At 41.7% G+C, this 21,085-nt stretch overlaps 1 protein-coding gene across 2 annotated transcripts in view; it reads left to right on the top strand.

Annotated features, from left to right (window-relative positions):
• APBA2 (amyloid beta precursor protein binding family A member 2) overlaps positions 1 to 21,085 on the top strand; it is a 413,133-nt gene that overhangs the window by 199,467 nt on the left and 192,581 nt on the right. For both annotated transcript variants that reach the window (XM_044283308.1, XM_044283307.1), the window contains one exon: positions 20,326 to 20,365. In XM_044283308.1, coding sequence (XP_044139243.1) covers positions 20,326 to 20,365 — 40 coding nt within the window. The remainder of the gene's footprint in view (positions 1 to 20,325; positions 20,366 to 21,085) is intronic.

Genomic DNA, 21,085 nt, shown 5'->3' with positions numbered 1-21,085 from the left:
CATACTAAATGGTAAAACACTGGGTAACACTGACATGGAAAAGGACCTAGGAATTTTAGTGAACAGCAAAGTAAGCTGTAAAAAACTGTGTTAGGCAGCTGCTGCCAAGGCCAATAAGATAATAGGTTGCATCAAAAGGGGAATAGATGCCCGTGATGAGAACATATTCCTACCACTTTACAAATCACTAGTCAGACCACACATGGAGTACTGTGTACAGTTCTGGGCTCCTGTGAACAAGGCAGACATAGCAGAGCTGGAGAGGGTACAGAGCAGGACAACTAAAGTAATAACTGGAATGTGGGGATTACAGTACCCTGAAAGATTATCAACATTAGGGTTATTCACTTTAGAAAAAAGATGACTGAAGGTAGATCTATTAACTATATATAAATATATCAGGAGTCAGTACAGAGAACTCTCCCATCATCTATTTATGCCCAGGACTGTGACTGTGACGAGGGGACACCCTCTGTGTCTGGAGGAAAGAAGGTTTCTACCAGGGGTCAAGTCCTGGGAAAAAAAGTGTGGGAACTCACCCAAGATCCACTGCAACCCCCCCCCCCCCCCTCCAAAAAATAAAAAAGCACAGAAAATCTAGCATGCTGTAATTTGTGCCGCTGCGGACTAAAAAAATAAATAAAAAAAATAACACTTTTAGAAAAGTTTGTCCTGGGATTCGATCTCATGACCTCTACACAGCAGAAGCAAGGCATATGCCCTCACAGCTATGAAAGCTGTCTAGCTTGTTACTTAAAAAAAAAAAAATATAAGACTTCTACTGTAGGTAACTTTGCCCACTGTGTATGGATGTAGCAGAGCTGGGTGTGTTGGGGCAGCTGTCATGTGTATGGTTGTACAGTAGGTATCAGTACACTAGGTATCAGTAGAAGTATCAGAAAAAAAAAAAAAAACACTTTTAGAAAAGTTTGTCCTGGGATTCGAACTCATGACCTCTACACATTACAGGCAAGGCATTTACCCTCACAGCCATAAAAGCTGTTGAGGTAGTTGCTTAAAAAAAAAAAACTAAGACTTCCACTTATACCTAGTGTACTGATACCTAGTGTACAACCATACACGTGACAGCTGCCCCAACACACCCAGCTCTGCTACATCCTTACACAGTGGGCAGCTGTCATGTGTATGGTTGTACTCTAGGTATCAGTAAACTAGGTATCAGTAGAAGTCTTATAAAAAAAAAAAACACTTTTAGAAAAGTTTGCCTTGGGATTCGAACTCATGACCTCTACACATCAGAGGCAAGGCATTTACCCTCACAGCCATAAAAGCTGTCTAGGTAGCTGCTTAAAAAAAAAAAAAAATAAGACTTCTACTTATACCTAGTGTACTGATACCTAGTGTACTGATACCTAGTGTACAACCATACACATGACAGCTGCCCCAACACACCCAGCTCTGCTACATCCATACACAGTGGGCAGCTGTCATGTGTATGGTTGTACACTAGGTATCAGTACACTAGGTATAAGTAGAAGTCTTATATTTTTTTTTTTAAGCAACTACCTAGACAGCTTTCATGGCTGTGAGGTTAAATGCCTTCCTTTGATGTGTAGAGGTCGTGAGTTCGAATCCCAGGACAAACTTTTCTAAAAGACATTCTAAATGATCTCGTAGTGAAGGAGATTATGTCATTAGGGGCATGAGAGGAGTCGCAGGCAGCGGCACCGCACAGACAGCTTCCTCTCAACTGAAGCCGCCCCTCCTCCCTTAGCCTGCCCTGCACAGTGCGCTCCGTCTCCCCCTGTGAATCTGATTCAGCCGTGTTCTCCTGACTTGAGGCTGAAAGGGAACGGCGTTCCTGCCATGAAAAAAGTGCAGGAACGCCGTTCCCATGCGTTCCCCCTCCACTCGACCCCTGGTTTCTACACAGACATAGAAGAAGATTCTTTATGGTAAGAGCAGTGAGACTATGGAACTCTCTGCCTGAGAAGGTGGTGATGGTGAGTTCACTAAAAGAGTTCAAGAGGGGCTTGACTGTATTTCTGGAGTGTAATAATATTACAGGCTATAGCCACTAGAGATGGGTCGCTGATCCAGGGACTTATTCTGATTGCCTGATTGGAGTCGGTAAGGAATTTTTTTCCCCTTAAGTGTGGAAAATTGGCCTCACATGTTTTTTTTGCCTTCCTCTAAATCAACTTGCAGGATAACAGGCAGAACTGGATAGACATATGTATTTTTTTGACCTTATATACTATGTTACTCCGATATTTTGCCTGGACGTCCACCTCTTGGCTTTAGAATGGATGTACAGACTTAATTTTGTATTCTTCCAACTGTCATGGCACACACATGATGCAGTTTGGCAATTTTCTTGGCCAATCAATGAGCTGGATGATGTCTCTTTTTTTGGGAACACTTGATCATGGCTACTGCTGGATTCAAACCAGTAACCTTTCGCTTGGGAATCAACCTAATAACACACTAAGCTATTAGGGAATTTGAGAACAGATTGTTCCACCACCAGGAGCAAAGCAGTAACAATGCAGTGACATGATAAGACTCTGCATAACTAATCATATGCTAAATAGTTGCAAGTACAATTTATGTATGAGATAGCCAAGATGATTGTCTTACGTTCGAAACTCTAGTGGATGGTGAGATTTGGAGCCTGATAGTCAAAAGTTCAAAACAATGTTACCCTTTTGCCTATCAGTGTATTTAGCAAGCAAACAATTAAAAACATTCAAAAGAAAAGAAAAATCAGTGCAAACATGATAGATGAGAATCCATAAGATAGTAGCAGAAGGACACTGGAGAAGTTATATCCATTCTTTAAAAAAAATAAAAATCTATAAGATTTATTAAGAATAATTCTTAGTTATTACATTTGTGCATTGCTATAATAATTAATTAAAGCACCATCATTGCAAAGTTATTTATATTTATTTAGTATCAAGCTAACCCAACTTGTAGCTAGATGTATGAAAGCAATAAATAGCGACAAAGCCCTTCATTTCATGACCTGCTCTGTTTATATATTCAGTTGCTTACACAGTGTTCCTAGTCTGCATGAAAAAGTATTAAGGTGGCTGCAAAGTCTTTATGTTTGCACGGGAAAGCATTTATGTATGCTGACAAGTAAAATACATTTAGATGCTTATCACAGGTAGGATGAAACTAGTGAAGCAGCTACAGTGGGACTTAATGAAAAAGCAATTCAAATAATCCCGGCACCATCTGCAAATTAAAATAAACTGAATAAACAGTACAAAAGCATACTTGGAAATGATTGTATACATGGAACAAGTAAAATGAAACAGAGGCTGGTGAAGGATGACAAAATGATATCAAGTACAGAGTTTAAGAAATAATGAATAATTCTGCCAGTAGAAATGGCTGAAGAATGGCTACATATCTAAATAAAAATACATTGAGAGACAATCCGGGTCCTGATAGCAATCTGCTTAATGGGGCCTATGTATAGAATGACTGGTATTTATTATAGGAAGCAATCAACACTTAATGAGAAAGATAGTCTGTGTCCATGTAAATCCATAAAAATCCACAGCATATCCAATATGAAGCAACACAAGATCCACAGATAATATACCATATTTTACCCTCCATAAGGCTCAACAGATCATAAGACACACTTAGGATTTAGAGGAAGAAAATACAAAATATTTTTCATCAGACCTCAGATCAGACCCCCAATCCTCATCAACCTTTAGATCAGATCCCCAAATCAGACCACCAATCTTCATCAGATCCCTAATCCTCATCAGACCTCAAATCAGACCATCATTCCTTATCAGCCCTCAGATCAGACCCCCATTACTCATCAGACCCCATCAGACCTCAGATCGGACCCCCAAATAAGACCCTGATTGATTATTATACCTCAGACACCCATCAGGCCTCATTTGAGACCCCCATTTCTCATTAGACCTTAGATCAAATTTACCTCTCCAGCTCTGGACCAGGCCATCACTCACTGCCCCCTGGTCTTCTCCGGGCACCTTGCTGCACTGTGACCTGACGTTGCATAGCATCAGGTCATAGTGCGCGCACTATGTCCTGACACTGTACGCAGTCAGGACAGTGGAGTACAGCCCTCTGGGAAGTTTAGAGAGTACCGCTACCACCAGGAGCATGGTATTCACCACTCCCCAGTACTACTGTGTACTAGTGAGTGTTTCCATAATCTTTCTGAGATATACTGTAGTCACATGAGATATATTGTATTCAGACCCTCTGCGCCTGGAGGAAAGAAGGTTTGTACACAAACATAGAAAAGAATTCTTTACGGTAAGAGCAGTGAGACTATGGAACTCTCTGCCTGAGCAGGTGGTAATGGTTAGTACAATAAAAGAGTTTAAGAGGGGCCTGGATGTATTTCTGGAGTATAATAATATTACAGGCTATAGCTACTAGAGAGGGGTCGTTGATCCAGGGAGTTATTCTGATTGCCTGATTGGAGTCAGGAAGGAATTTTCCCCCTTTAAGTGGGGAAAATTGTCTTGTACCTCACAGGTTTTTTTTGCCTTCCTCTGGATCAACTTGCAGGATAACAGGCCGAACTGGATGGACAGATGTCTTTTTTCGGCCCTATATACTATGTTACTATGTAAAGATATTAAAATATGCATTCATAGGAGCTTCAGTGTATCATATGTCTTGCAATCACAAGCACTGCTAACACTCCTTACGATTTCTGTCTGCTGGTTGAGCAGGATGTAAATGTTTCTCCTCAGATGGTCCCTTGTGAAGGTCTGTCTGTAATAGACTCCAATTGCTATTTCTGGAATTTTAAAGATGGTGGAATCTCGTGGCATGAAGCTGTAGTATTGATAATGATAGATCTTGTGGATCTTAATTGTCAATAGGCTTCCTAGTTAATGCTTTAATGTTTTAGAGCTCTCTTGTTCCCATTCAGTGGCAAACATATATCTGTGTATCTGCATACAAATGTTGGTTATAGATAGGACCAGGATAGGAAAGAAAATCTAGACCTGATTATACTAAAATAACAAATATACAACAATATAACATAATATTGTAATTATTATGTTACATGTAAGTAAACTGCCTGGCATCAAAGTGATGTGAGTGTGACACCCAAACCAACTACTAAAGAAACACAAAAATCTCAAAATCTGCATTTAAACCCCTGGGAATCAAAATATCAGATTCAAATATTTTCCTAGACTCTGCCCTTGATCCATCCCGGAAACAAAATCCTTCCCAACCTCCAATCTGACTAGATGGATGGTTTGGCTGTAAATATCAGGCTTTCTGGGCTCTGATTATGATGTATTTTAAAATGCTTGGACAATTAGGTCGTCTCAAGCCCATTTCTAATATTCCTAATGTAGTCTGATATCCGTTTCTTCAAAGACCTGGAGGTCCTCTCAATATACTGCTTCTTACAGGGACATTGAGTTAAATAAATTATCCCTGTGCTACTGCATGTCAGAGTCTCATTTATTTCCCACTTAAAATCATTGGACATTGAATTAACTGTATGAACTCCTGCTGAGTTTTTTTTACAATTTCTATATCAGCCACATACATATAAAACAAATTCTCCAGCCATGTGTATGTTGGGGTATGTCTAGCAGGTCTCTTGATAGTGGGGGCCACTTTAGAGCTAGGTTAGGGGCACGGTTGTATATTATAGGTCGATATTTTGGTTACAAACGGCCTATAACATTACTGCCACATAAAAGTTGCCAATGTTTGCTAATAATCCATTAAGTCTACTGGCTGAGTACTGAATGCAAACTACAAATTGGTGTGGTATTAAAAAGCAGGAAGTGCTCAACCCCATATGCAGTGGTGCATCTATACAGGGAGGGGCAGATCCTGCACTTGTGGTCGGCTGCTAATGGCAATCCCCAGCAAAAATGCATACAATGGAGGATGCCTGCAGCGGACCAAAAATACCGCAATGGACATCCTACACAGGATAGCAAATGGGTGGATGTGATAAACAGTATATATAATATAACAAAACAAAGACAGGTGCACTCTGCGGTCTTACTAAGCCCTTAAACTAATGTTAAAATTGAGAGATTAGCCAATATGTCCTACGTGAGGACATGTCTAAGCCCGAGCACTGCGCCAAGGTTTCTCAAGTAGCTCGGGACCTAACGCTAAACCTACCTAGGCCATGTGGGCAATACCAGGAGCCATTGGGCGAATTACAGGAGCTCAAGGTCCGACTCAAAGAAATCTCCCAGTAACCTCCAGCATGTGACCATGCATACAATGGGAGGAGTCAGAGAGCTCTGAGCCCCAACCAAGACTGGCTCCTGGTATTGCCCACATGGCCCAGGTAGGTTTAGCGTTAGGTTCCCGAGCTACTTGAGAAACCTTGGCGCGGTGCTCGGGCTCAGACATGTTCTCACGTTGGCTAATCTCTAAATTTTAACATCAGTTTGAGAGCTTAGTAAGACCGCAGAGTGCACCTGTCTTTGTTTTTGTTATATTATATATACTGAGTACTGAATGGTCAGACAATCTTCATGGAATTGTCTCCTATACTATTTTGACATGTAGCTTTTTCTGTTGTGTCAAGGAAGGATGTCCTGTCCATAGTTTTTACTTTTTGCAAAGATTTTTCGAAATTTTTCTTCAGATACTGCTTTTCTAAAACGTGATCCACCAGCTGAGATGCTTCTTGTTCAACTTGCATTCCTAGGAACGCTTTGTTTCAGTAATTGCCTTGTGTAAAGTTACCACCGTTCACACGATGAACCAGCAAATGCTTGTTCATAGGGTGAACGCAGTGCTGATGCCCTCACTTAAATCGTAATTTCTGGGCAGCAAATTGTGCTGTCTAAAAAGTGATTTGCTGCCCAGAAGCAATACTTCTCTGTGGGGATGAACAATTGTCTGTCCCCATGCAGCGGAGGTAATGTCACGGCCACGGTTTTGGCCGTGACTCCTTGGGAGCCGCATACTATTGCCCGCGGTTTGGGTTGTTGTTTCAACCGCAGCTTGAGGCATGATGTTACTTGTCTCAGGTGCGGTTGCCACGGACAACAGGTGTGTGTGCGGTCCCTTGGAGTTTGTGTGCGTGTATGTATGCACCGTTGTTTGTCTGTGTGCACTCTGTGTATTGTGTGGTGTGCACTGGCACCTTTCCTGCTCTGTGGTTGCTCGTGGCAACGTTTGGTGATGTGTACATGTGGTTTCCCTTCACCGTGCTTTGTCTTGGTGTCCCTCGAAAGAGGGCGAAGCATGTACCGCCGTCTGCGGAAGGGGTACATGCGCGCTCTTCGGAGGGAGAGCGTTCTGGGGGTTTCGCCTCTGACGGCGCGGTGAGTGGTGTTCCCCGCCATCCCTTCATCGTTGCCTCGTTTGGCGTCCCCCTAATTTTATTGCACGGTGGTGTTTCTGTGGTGTGCGGTATGCATACCTTCGGAAGAGGGTGCAGCATGCAGTGCCATCCCCTTGTGGCCTGCATGCGCGTTCTCCGGAGGGAGAACGTCCTGGGGGGATCACCGTTAACGGCACGGTTGGTGGCTTATTCCCCGCCACCTTACCTTCCGTGTCCATGTTGGTGATCCCTCTTCCCTCTCCATGTTCCCATCTCTGGTCGTTTGCTGGCAGCACTCCGTTAGTTTTCCGGCTGCGTGCTGGTTAGGAGTGTCTGCTGGCAGCGACTGGAGTGGGGACGTGAGTGGAGAGTCCCCTCGTCCATCTCTCAGTGGTTTTCTCCCCTGTGTCGCTGGTGCTGGCTGCAGGCCTCGTCGGACTGGCTGTGTTGTGTGCTGGGAGAGGATGCAGCTGACAGCGACTTTTTGGGAACCGTGTCTGAGAGTGGACGTTCCCTTCTCCCATCCCCTTGTGTTGAGTCCCTCACGTGTTTTTTTTTTGGTGGGGGGGGGGCTTTGAGGCTTCTCCCCTGTGTCTCAGGTGCGGTTGCTGCGGACAACAGGTGTGTGTGCGGTCCCTTGGAGTTTGTGTGCGTGTATGTATGCTCTGTGTATTGTGTGATGTGCACTGACACCTTTCCTGCACTGTGGTTGCCCGTGGCAACGTTTGGTGATGTGTACATGTGGTGGCAGTGTCCCGGCCTTTGGGCTGACTCCCAGGACACGGTTGCCACCCATGTCGTTGCCAGCGGTAACAACCACAGTGTGTTTGTTGTGTTTGGTTCCTTTAAGTTGGTGTTTTCCCTTTCCTGTGGTGCTGGAAGGGTTAACTCTCTTCCCAGTGTGTGTGATGTCACTGGGTGTGTCTGACCGGTGGGTGTGGCCACTTAGGCCTATATAGCTTCTGTCTTTGGCATGGCTTAGGAGGTTGCTTCAGTCATGCTTTGCTGTAGCAGCCTCCTGTGATTTCTATCTCCTTGTAAGGGCCACCCTTCCGGTCATATGTTATTATTGCGTGATTTGTTGTTGATGTCCTGTGTCTTTGCTTTTTGTGCAGCTAAAAAGAGAAAAGAATAAGAAAAAAAAAAGAAAAAAACACACATGTACACATCACCAAACGTTGCCACGGGCAACCACAGTGCAGGAAAGGTGCCAGTGCACACCACACAATACACAGAGTGCACACAGACAAACAACGGTGCATACATACACGCACACAAACTCCAAGGGACCGCACACACACCTGTTGTCCGTGGCAACCGCACCTGAGACAAGTAACATCATGCCTCAAACTGCGGTTGAAACAACAACCCAAACCGCGGGCAACAGCATGCGGCTCCCAAGGAGTCACGGCCAAAACCGTGGCCGTGACAGGTAATTGCTGCATGTAAATGCACCCCTCCCCTGATAAATAGGCAATTATCAAAAACAAATGGATCATTCCCTATAATTGCTTGTTGTGTTGGCTGTGTGTGAGTGTCACACCGAGTGTGACATTTTTACAGGAGTTTTCCTATAGATTTCTCTATAGTAAAGAAAATCTGAAATAATGCAAGGCAAAGGTTGTGTGACTTAAATGGGGTTGTCTAACTTCAGCAAATGGCATTTATCATATAGACAAAGTTTATACAAGGCATTTACTAATGTATTGTGATTGTCCATATTGCCTCCTTTGCTGGCTGGATTCATTTTTCCATTACATTGTACAATGCTTGTATCCAGGGGTCACAACCACCCTGCAATCCAGCAGTGGTTGTTGTGCTTGCACAGTATAGGAAAAAGCGCCCGTCTATGTGCACTCCCGTGGTCTCGGCCACTATAGAGGCCAGATAGTTTTTCTATAGTGTGCAAGCACGGCCACCGCTGCTGGATTGCAGGGTGGTCATAAATGCTGGATACAAGCAGCATATAATGTGATGAAAAAATGAATGAAGCCAGCAAAGAAGGCAATATGGACAATCACAATACATTAGTAAGTGCCTTGCAGTAACTTTGTCTACATGACAAATTACATTTGCTGAAGTGAGACAACCCCTTTAAGTCACACAATGTTTGTCTTGCATTATTTCAGATTTTCTTTACTATAGAGAAATCTATGGGACAGTGCATGTAAAAATATCACACTACATTCTGCAATAAAAAAAAAAATGCCAAGGGACAAAAAAACAAAAAACAAAACGCAAGAAATAGCTCATAAAATACCACACAAAAACGCACCATGTTTGTAGGGCATTTTATATTTTCATATTGGCCACCATTAGTGTTGAGTGAAGCAAAGCATCCAAAGCGGAATACGGTCCGAAGTTTAGGAAAACGTTGTTTCTAAACAAATCCGAATTTCCTCGATCTTAATGCTAACAGATGTTTTCCTAAAATGGAGGCTGCTTGTGTTAGAAAGTGAAACTATGGCTCCTACCACAAGAGCAAGTATTCCGCGCGGGTTCAATGCGTGAAGCGAACCCATTCATTTCAATGGATCTGTGTACAAGAGCGTTAGTTTTCACGCATCACTTGTGCGTTGCGTGAAAATCGCAGCATGTTCTATATTCTGCGATTTTCACGCAACGCTGGCCCCATAGAAGTGAATGGGGCTGCGTGAAAATCGCATCCGCAAGCAAGTGCGGATGTGATGCGTTTTTCACTAACGGTTGCTAAGAGATATTGTTTGTACACATTCAGTTTTTTATCACGTGAGTGCAAAACGCATTAAATTGCACTTCACCCGCGTGATAAAAACTGAACGTGATTGCGGACAAAACTGAATGACTTTGTTTGTGAAATCACGCATTTTTCACTGAACGCATTCGCAATGCATCCGGACCTAATCCGCACACGCGCGTCTGCAAGGGGCCTAAGTGTACAGGAGATAAGTCCAGGAACGCAAGATCACCCGTAATGCTGTGCAGCCAGCCAATCCGCAGTGAACCATCCCCCGTGATGTCACCGCCCTATAAAACCCTCATTTTCGCTGTAAAAACACACAGAAGAATGGCACAAAAATGCTGTAAAAATTGTTGGGTTTCTTATCCTTGTGCAATATAACATTAGTATTTAAGCTCATTGGCTTTGAATGTTTGCCTTTCATGCTTGCTTTGGTTCTCATTTACTATTTATGTGATTGTCTGACACTATATTGTATCTTCCTTCATGTAATTAAACACAAATACAGTTACAAAAGCAGTTACTGCACTCCTAATAAATTAACCAGATCTGGATAATTGCATCTTTTAATTAAGAGGAATTTATTGTAATTGCTGGCACTACTCTGGATAAAAAGTTACAAGTTTCCTGTCACTGATTTAATAAAACTGCTAGGCTTCTCTCAATTCTAAGCTTTGTGTGTTACAGAACTATATCACTGTTTTTACATTATATTTTTTTTATTATTTTGTAAGAAATTATTGATATTAAAATAGTGATTTGAATCTAAGCAATGCTGCAGAAGAGAAATAAAATGTTGCATAATGGGTGATAAATAGAGATTGACCAAAGTTTTAAAAAAATTAGATTTGGACGATTCGCCAGAAATTCTTCAAGAAATTTGATTTCTTCTAAATTAATTCATCACAAATCGCAATAAATCAGGTATACCCTCTAACTGCAGGGGAAGTGCAGGTAGAGGGTATCAACATGTACATTACGTTCTATTGTACCCACATTCACAGTTAATCTGTTTTGTAGATACTGTGCATCAGTATTACAGGCAGTATGTCACGGATGGTGTTGCAGAAAGCTGGAACTTATAAATAAACCTCCGACTGGCTTGATCCCAAACTAAGGAGCATATGGGTGAGCCCTATAAAACCCCTAGAGCTCTCCCTGACTGCTATGCCCATGCAAAGGTCTTTATGGTAGACAATTGCATGTCCACGTACCTAATACTGTGTGACACCTGAAAACCCTATAATAGTGAGGGGACACAACCACCAGCTCCCTGCACTTAATACGGACGGAGTCAGGGCCACCTACAATCAAGCCAGCAAGGAAACACGAATAAAGGAAACAGACTTATCTGAAGAATCAGCAGAAGCAGGCTCCAGCAGTGAACAATTCATCCAGGAAAAAGTATAAACCGCAAAGTGAGGCAGTATGGGAGGGAATATAAAGGAAGACAATTAGTGTAAATAAGTGAAAGCTGGGAGAAGGAAAGGAGATGACAAAGTGAATGTCATGCAAGAGGTAGAGAAGAACGTCTAACAGACCTTCTCATAGACCTGGCGGTGACACAGTTGTAATTTATCGCTGTCTATATCACTGTATAGGGCACCAAGATTCATAGCTAATCCCTTCTGTTAGCTGTGGGTCAGTAAACGCGTCAGGTCTAAGGCTACTTTCACATAGAGTTCCGTCACAGGGGCTCTATACCGGAAAAGAACTGATCAGGCATATCCCCATGCATTCAGTTCAGTCATTTCGACTGATCAGGCAAAAGAGAAAACCGTAGCATGCTATGGTTTTATCTCCAGCGGAAAAAAACGAAGACTTGCCTGAATGCGCAGACTTTTAAAAATGAGAAAAAAATAAATACCGGATCCGTTTTGCCTGATGACACCGGAAAAACGGGATCCGGTATTGCAATGCATTTTTCTGACTGATCAGGCATTTTTCAGACTGATCAGGATCCTGATCAGTCTGAAAAATGCCTGATCGATCAGGCAAACTGTATGCAAACGGATGTCATTTTTTCTGATTGATCAGGCATTTTTCAGACTGATCAGGATCCTGACAATGGAACTGCCTGCCGGAATCAAACAACGCAAGTGTGAAAGTACCCTAATTTATCGCAATGGACTTAACCGTGCAGTACCCCAAGATTCAAGCAGTGGCCCATGACAGAGCGGAGACGGTGGCAGCAGCAGCAGTTTCAGTAGTGGCCCCATGACCCAGTAGTGGCCCCATGAGTGGGGACGGTGGTGGCAGCAATAGCATTGGCAGTAACTGTGATAATAGTGGCCCCATGACACCAGTGATAAACTTGCACATAGCAACCACTCTAATATAGCTAATGAATGTGTAATGAAAGGGTAAATGAATTTGTATGTTAAAGGGAGTTCTGCCATTTCCCTCAATTGCTATTAGGAACAGTACTACGAGAACAATACTTCTCCTGCTAAGTCTGGATCGCTAATTTTTATGTGTATACTCCCCAGTTCTCCTGCTGTGATCCTGCAAATCAGTGCTGTAGTACATTAGCAGGACTTCTCAGCTTTGCACACATAATGGACAGGACTCCTAAGCACTAATTCAGAAGTCCTCTCAGTGTATTCCAATGCCATTTGTGTGTACACCGCTGTGCAAGGGTGAAGTACGGTATACACATAAAAATTAGCGATCCAGACTTACATGTAGCACCACTTCTAATAGTGTTCAAGACATAATTACTATGTCCACCTTCACAATGAATGTTTTTTATCTAAAAATAAAAGCAATGATGCAACATTGAAAACAGACTGCAGCTTAGCGTCCCTCCATCCAACTAAACTCTACTTATTGCTAATATTTGGTAGCAAATATTTTAGTGGAAGATGGAAGGAGGCATGATTGCAGGATTAGACTACACGCTTGTTTGTAGTCTGTTACCATAGATATGCACAGACCTGTTAGAAAACTTTAAAAATCACTTCATTCTACTTTAGAGAGGACATAACAAGACATTTGATTGTGAAGGTGTACTTACCCTGCAGACATACAGTACAGACCAAAAATTTGGACACACCTTCTCATTCAAAGAGTTTTCTTTATTTTCATGACTATGAAAATTGTATATTCACACTGAAGGCATCAAAACTATGAATTAACACATATGGAATTATATATATAACAAAAAAGTGTGAAACAACTGAAAATATGTCATATTCTAGGTTCTTCAAAGTAGCCACCTTTTGCTTTGATTACTGCTTTGCACACTCTTGGCATTCTCTTGTTGAGCTTCAAGAGGTAGTCACCTGAAATGGTTTTCACTTCACAGGTGTGCCCTGTCAGGTTTAATAAGTGGGATTTCTTGCCTTATAAATGGGGTTGGGACCATCAGTTGCCTTGTGGAGAAGTCAGGTGGATACACAGCTGATAGTCCTACTGAATAGACTGTTAGAATTTGTATTATGGCAAGAAAAAATCAGTTAAGTAAAGAAAAACGAGTGATCATCATTACTTTAAGAAATGAAGGTCAATCAATCCGAAAAATTGGAAAAACTTTGAAAGTGTCCCCAAGTGCAGTCACAAAAACCATCAAGCGCTACAAAGAAACTGGCTCACATGCGGACCGCCCCAGGAAAGGAAGACCAAGAGTCACCTCTGCTGCGGAGGATAAGTTAATCCGAGTCACCAGCCTCAGAAATTGCAGGTTAACAGCAGCTCAGATTAGAGACCAGGTCAATGCCACACAGAGTTCTAGCAGCAGACACATCTCTAGAACAACTGTTAAGAGGAGACTGTGTGAATCAGGCCTTCATGGTAGAATATCTGCTAGGAAACCACGCAGGGATGCGTCCTGCGGGCAGCCGGGTTATTCCTCCTAGACGCATCGGCGCGTCATCTCTCGAGAGCGCGCGCGTCCACAGCAACGTTAAGCGGATCTGCACATTGCCAGAACTATATAGAAAATGCCTTTTCTTGTCCGCAATTGCGGACAAGAATAGGAAATGTTCTATAGGCTCTACAAAAAACGCAGTGTTCGCCCGATCAGGCCTGATCTTGTGCGCACACTTGTGTTCAGTCCGACCCACCGCAGTGACAGAATTTTTTTTTCTGATCACTGCAAAAACACCGTAAAATCGCTGCAGCACTATAAAGATCACTTTTGAGGGGCATGGCGAGTTCATCAAAGATTTTTTTTTGGCACAAGTTAGCGGAAATTTCTTTTTTTAGTTTTTTCTTACAAAGTCTCATATTCCACTAACTTGTGACAAAAAATAAAATCTTACATGAACTCACCATACCCCTCACGGAATCCAAATGCGTAAAAATGCCCTGTGAAATCCTAAAGGTACTCATTGGAATTTGGGCCCCTTTGCGCATCTTGGCTGCAAAAAAGTGTCACACATGTGGTATCGCCGTACTCATGAGAAGTAGGGCAATGTGGTTTGGGGTGTATTTTTACATATACCCATGCTGGGTGAGAGAAATATCTCAGTAAATTGACAACTTTGTATAAAAAAAATGTAAAAAGTTGTCATTTACAGATATATTTCTCACACACAGTATGGGTATATGTAAAAATATGTGTGACACTATTTTGCAGCCTAGGTGCGCAAAGGGGCCCAAATTCCAATGAGTACCTTTTAGGAGGGCATTTTTAGACATTTGGATTCCAGACTTCTTCTCACGCTTTAGGGCCCCTAAAATGCCAGGGCAGTATAAATACCCCACATGTGACCCCATTTTGGAAAGAAAGGTATTCCATGAGGGGCATGGTGAGTTCATGTAAAAAAAAAATTTGGTCACAAGTTAGTGGAATATAAGACTTTGTAAGAAAAAAAAAAATCTTTTTCCGCTAACTTGTGCCAAAAAAAAAAAAAAAAAACTTCTATGAACTCGCCATGCCCCTCACAGAATACCTTGGGGTGCCTTCTTTCCAAAATGGGGTCACTTGTGGGGTATTTATACTGCCCTGGCATTTTAGGAGCCCTATAGCGTGAGAAGTAGTTTGGAATCCAAATGCCTAAAAATGCCCTCCTAAAAGGTACTCATTGGAATTTGGGCCCCTTTGCGCACCTAGACTGCAAAAAAGTGTCACACATGTGGTATCGCCGTACTCAGGAGAAGTAGGGCAATGTGGTTTGGGGTGTATTTTTACATATACCCATGCTGGGTGAGAGAAATATCTCTGTAAATTGACAACTTTGTATAAAAAAATGTAAAAAATATTTATACTGCAAGGGCAGTATAAATACCCCACATGTGACCCCAAACCAATAAATATACACTTATTGAATTTTTTTATCAAAGACATGTAGAACAATAAATTTAGAGAAAAATGTATATAGAAATGTAGTTTTATTTGAAAAATGTTACAACAGAAAGTGAAAAATGTCATTTTTTTTCAAAAATTTCGGTCAATTTTGATTAATATAAAAAAATGTTAAAATGTCAGCAGCAATGAAATACCACCAAATGAAAGCTCTATTAGTGAGAAGAAAAGGAGGTAAAATTCATTTGGGTGGTAAGTTGTATGACCGAACAATAAACTGTGAAAGTAGTGTAGTGCAGAATTGTAAAAAGTGGTCTGGTCATTAAGGGTGTTTAAGCTAGGGGGGGCTGAGGTGGTTAAGGTGAGTATTATGTCTTTTTTATTATTTTAGAGCATTCAATAGTTTGTTAAAACATTTAATGGCTGGATAATCCTTTTAAAGTATAATTTGAAGCTGTGTTGATTATAATTAGAATTTCTATATTGTGTCATTGTATATTAAATGAAGAATGAAACTGTGCATTTTCTCTTAACATACAAATATGTAATAGTATGTGTTTATTTCATTCCATTTTATGCAGCAATATGTTATGTATTCCTGCCCCACAGCAGAAATTATGCTGTATTTTAAATGAGCGACAGGATACCATTCCCAGAAGATCACTAAAACTCTAGATTGAAGGCCAGGGAGGCACTCAGTTAAATATAAATCTGTTCTTGTCTACAGGGACCTGAGAATTATGACCACATTTTGTGCAAAGTGTCTTAGTATCTTAGCTCATTATAGAGTAATTGCTGCAAAACTAAAAATTTTACCAGCCCAGCGACAAACTCTATTAATAACTTGTGATGTATACCAAAAGGACCTCATAAAAACTGCATCAGAGCAACATGTGAAATCACCCTAAAAAGGATTGTGCACTAATTTATAGACCTCTCAGACTGGTGGGACCAGCATTGGTGATCATATTTACCTGATCCCAGGTGCGAGGTCCAAGCTTGTTAGCTCCCTGGCCCCTACATGTAAACTTTTTGTTTGACACCGCAGCAGCCAATCACTTGCTGTTGCTCCCCTTGTGTGATGTCAAATGGTCATGTGATTCAAGAGAAGCATCACATGAAGGTTTTTCTGACACAGTTTATTATTCAGCTTTATAGCTAAGAGGTTAAATTGCTTGCCTCTAATGTAGAAGGTTGTGAGTTTAAATCCCAGTAGAACCTTTTCAGGAATAGAGGCTAAATTGGATTTAAATACACTGACTCGAGCACATGAGGTATTCGGCTGAGCATCGCGATCACAAGATACCTAGAACATGCCATTATTTTGTAAAAAATGCTGAAACCGACAAATGTTATTCAAAAATGCTCAGGACAGGCCATCAATAGCTGATCAACAGGGGTCCAATCTCCGTCACCTCCCCCAATTAACTGTTTGGGTGTAGCTCCACTGCCAGATGTTGGCAGTGGAACTTCACCGCTCTGCCAATCTTGTAATGAAAGGAGCTTGATACTACAGAGCTCCTTTCATTGAAGTCAAGCTGTGAAGTCAGCTGTGTAGTTCCAACTTTGACTTCTGGTGAGTTGGGGTTGTCTGACACTCACCAGTCAGCTAGTGATGGCTTGTCCTGAGGATAGGCAGTCACTTATGTAGTAAAGGTTGGAAAACCCCTTTAAACTGTGCCAGATTTATCACAGTGGCTAAATCTGGCACACCTATACTCTGTCTAGTCTAACTTTACACCATCTATTTGTTGGTTTAATTCACTCCAAACAATGAAACAATATTTTGGGGCATAGAGAGCCAAATTTAAGACACACGAGTATTTATCCAGCAGAAAGCCAGCAGTCATGCATCGTAGTGCTTCCGTTGTCTTACGAGTCTTGCTTCCACTCCGTATCTTGAGGATTGCGGACCCATTCAAGTCAATGTGGTCCACAAGATGGGCTCAGGGCACATACGCTAGTGTGCATGAGCCCTTATAAATATGAATCCAGCCATACACTACGTAGGCTGCCATCCCATATACAGCTCTTGTGGCAGTTTTTTATTCATTTTTTTAACACCTTCACAACTGCCGCTGTACGTGTGCGGTGGAAGTCGCGTCTTTAAACATGACGCCCGCTCACACAGAGACCTGCTGCAGCTGTATGCGATCAGCCATAAGTCTGATCACATATGTTTAACCCCTCAGATGCCGTGGTAAAATGTGACCATGGCATCTGAGTGGTCTGGAAACAGGAGCCGCATGATCCCGCTCCCGTAACAGTGATCACCGGCTGAGAACCTGGTACACTATACTAGTAGACAGAAGCCTCAAGCAGGCTTTGGTAGCTATTAGTAAAATATACCAATACAGGCCACTATATTGAAAATGAAGTGTTCAATGATGGCTCTATAGCCATCACAGAACACAATGGGCAATCTAATGATTGCCAGTTAGCTAATGATTCACCCAGGGTGACTTAAAAAAAAATAAGAAAAAAAAAGTGAAAAAAGTAGATGCGCAAATTTTTTAAAAAAATTCAATTCGCCGGTTCCCCGAATTTTTGGGAAATTTTTTTGTTTGATCCGAATTTACTTGCGGCGAATTTCGTTAAAATATTGCTATTTCTTTGCTGCAGAGAGACTTTATAGTGGTGTAGAACACTGTGCCTTGCAGTAACACGCATAGGGAGTCTGCTTTGGTAGTGAAATAATACTGCACACTTCGCTTATTTGGGCAGTCACGGGACCAAAACTGACCAAATAACTCAAGTATGAACTCAGCGTTACAGGTCGATGTTTGCGCCAAGAAGAAGCGCACTCCTTTTACACCATTGTGAGCTGATTCCACATAGATGTCTACAGAACCTGTTCTATTAAACGCTTATACAAGTAGAGACCTCCGACAGAATGGAGAGGCTGTCAGAAGTAAGTTTTTGTCAACGTCACTGATTGCTTTGCCCTTCCTCTGATCTGTCAGAACAATAACCCAAAAATAAATGATCCTGTCTGTGGAGCATCCGCCTTCACTCGGTCAGCCTTTGGTCAGTAATCCATCAGTATTTCTAATGCAAAAAAAAAACAGGAGTGGATCCAAAACAGAGATGACCGAGTCAACCATTCAAGAGCCACTGGGTTGCTGGTCAAGACACGACCACTAGATGACACTGGGAGCCCAAGCCTCTCGAAGTGACCCCTGCTGCCACGCCCCCTAACTCTGCTGCGACCTGTGCCAGAAACATTTAGGCCTCTGCCACTCTCCTGTGCAGGGTCTGGCACTTCTCTGTCTGACATACTGTTAGATCAGATACATAAATAAATAAAAAGGAAATTAAAACACCCCAAAAGAGTCTGTAATTTTCTCACTTCACCACACAACAGCTAATAAGACCTTTTTTCCCCCACTAATACACACCACTAAAGGATTTAGAACATATAACTGCACAGCACAAGGGCAAATAAGACGTAGAAATATTTCCTTGTAATAAACCCTGTTAATGCTTCATACAGCACTTGCACCCCAATAACAAGAACAGTTTGCTGGAATTACAGAGCTGTATAATGGCAATTTGGATCCCCTAGGCCTCTTGCACAATAATGGGTTTTTTTCCCGTTTATGTTCCGTTTTTTGCATTCAATATACCGAACCATTAATTTTAATGAATCCGCAAAAAAATGGAAGGTACTCCGTATGCCTTCCATTTCCGTATTGTCGTTTTTCCGTTCTTTTCAAAGATAAAACATGTCCCATTATTGTCCGCATAACGGACAAGGATAGTACTGTTCTATCAGGTGCCAGCTGTTCCGTTCTGCCAAGAACGAAATGCACACGGATATCATCTGTATTTATGGCGGATCTGTTTTTTGCGGGCTGCAAAATACTGAAAAAGCCATACAGTCATGTGCAAGAGGCCTTACCTAGGCTGTGACCTCCCTACTCAACCCTGTTCAACATAAATGTTGCGGAATGTTTTTTTCCCTATCCTTTACCTACACCTTGAATAATCTTTCCCTGCACTTGTAAATCGTTTTTTTTTAGCACAATAAAGTTTTTTCTAACACTGTCCCTAGCGCCTGCTGATGTCTCTCCCTGCACTAAGTACACTGGTAAATGGCAGAATATAAGATGGCTGACGCTATTTATAGGGCTGTGACATCTGATGCTGATTGGCTGCATGCATGGCATTATGGGTGGTCCCGCCTTCCCAGAGTTGCTTGCTTCATGTCCTCACACGTGCATCAGCCATTTTAGGAAAAAATGCTATTTGTTACCACGAATTGCGAGGAAATTTGGATTCGGTGCGAATCGAATAAAACCTGAAATTGGGATCGAATTCCACTTCGGCAACTTCGATTTGCTGATCTCTAAATATAAGCATTCAAATCGCCCTTTTTGCCCCAAATCAAAATCAAAATACTTAAAAAAAAATACACATGATGGGTATCGCCGCACGTGAAAACAGATCTACTATTAAAATATAACAATATTTATCCCATACGGAAAATGGATTAATAGAAGAAAAAAAATTGCCAATTCACAATTTTTTGTCACTTCAACTCCCCAAAAACTTTTTATAAAAAGTGATAAAAATGTCATGACTGAAACAAATCACCCTGCAAAAAATGAGCTCTGTATGGCTCCTTACGCATAACTCCAAAAAGTTATAGGGGTCAAAATATGGTGATGAAAAAAAAAACATTTTTAAGTTTTTTTTTTTCTTTCAGAATTAAACCGCAATAAACATTACATGAGTGTGGTATTGTTTTAATCGTACTGACCTGGAGAATGAAAGTAACAGGTCAATTTTACTGCATAGTGAATGCTGTGGCAGAATTTAGTTTTTTTTCCAATTTTTTTCCACTACCCACCACATTTTATGCAACCGTAAATGGTGCCATTAGAAAGTACAGCATATTCCAAAAAATCTAAGCCCTCATAAGGCTATGTGAATGGAATAAAATATATAAAAAATTGATTAATTAATCTTTTATTATATTAAGTGTCTTTAATTCCTATGAAAAGTATTATTAATCAGGCAGTATTGTTAGTTAACAGTTTCTTTTTTTCTTCTTTTCTTTTTTAGGAAACAAAGAAAGTGGCGACTTTCCCCAGTTTTGTGGATGGTATGTATGTACTACTCTCTAGCTTCTATGTACTTCTCTCTAGCTTGTATGCACTCCTCTCTAACTTTTACATACTCCTCTCTAGCTTTTACATACTCATCTCTAGCTTGTATGTACTCTAGCTTGCATGCGCTCCACTCTAGCGTGCATGCGCTCCACTCTAGCGTGCATGCGCTCCACTCTAGCTTGCATGGGCTCCTCTCTAGCTTGCATGGGCTCCACTCTAGCTTGCATGGACTCCTCTCTAGCTTGCATGGACTCCACTCTAGCTTGCATGGACTCCTCTCTAGCTTGCATGGACTCCTCTCTAGCATGTATGGACTCCTCCCTAGCATGTATGGACTCCTCCCTAGAATGTATGGACTCCTCTCTAGCTTGTATGGACTCCTGCCTAGCTTGTATGTGCTTCTCTCTAGCATGTATGGACTCCTCCCTAGCATGTATGGACTCCTCTCTAGCTTGTATGGACTCCTCCCTAGCTTGTATGTGCTTCTCTCTAGCATGTATGGACTCCTCCCTAGCTTGTATGTGCTTCTCTCTAGCTTGTATTTACTTCTCTCTAGCATGTGTAGAATTCTATTTGGCTTGTATGTACTCATTATCTTCTTTTTATTTGTGTATTAGCAGTCACATTACTCTGATAGCATGGATTTCAAAATGCCTCCTTTCCAGCATCTTGGCTTTTGGAAGTGATGGGGACCAGTTCTTACTCACAAGAGT

Source organism: Bufo gargarizans, chromosome 2 (genome assembly GCF_014858855.1).
Source record: "Bufo gargarizans isolate SCDJY-AF-19 chromosome 2, ASM1485885v1, whole genome shotgun sequence".
Taxonomy (NCBI): Eukaryota; Metazoa; Chordata; class Amphibia; order Anura; family Bufonidae; genus Bufo; species Bufo gargarizans.
The sequence above is the reverse complement of the archived record's forward strand: the minus strand, read 5'-3'. Positions and strand labels throughout refer to the sequence as shown.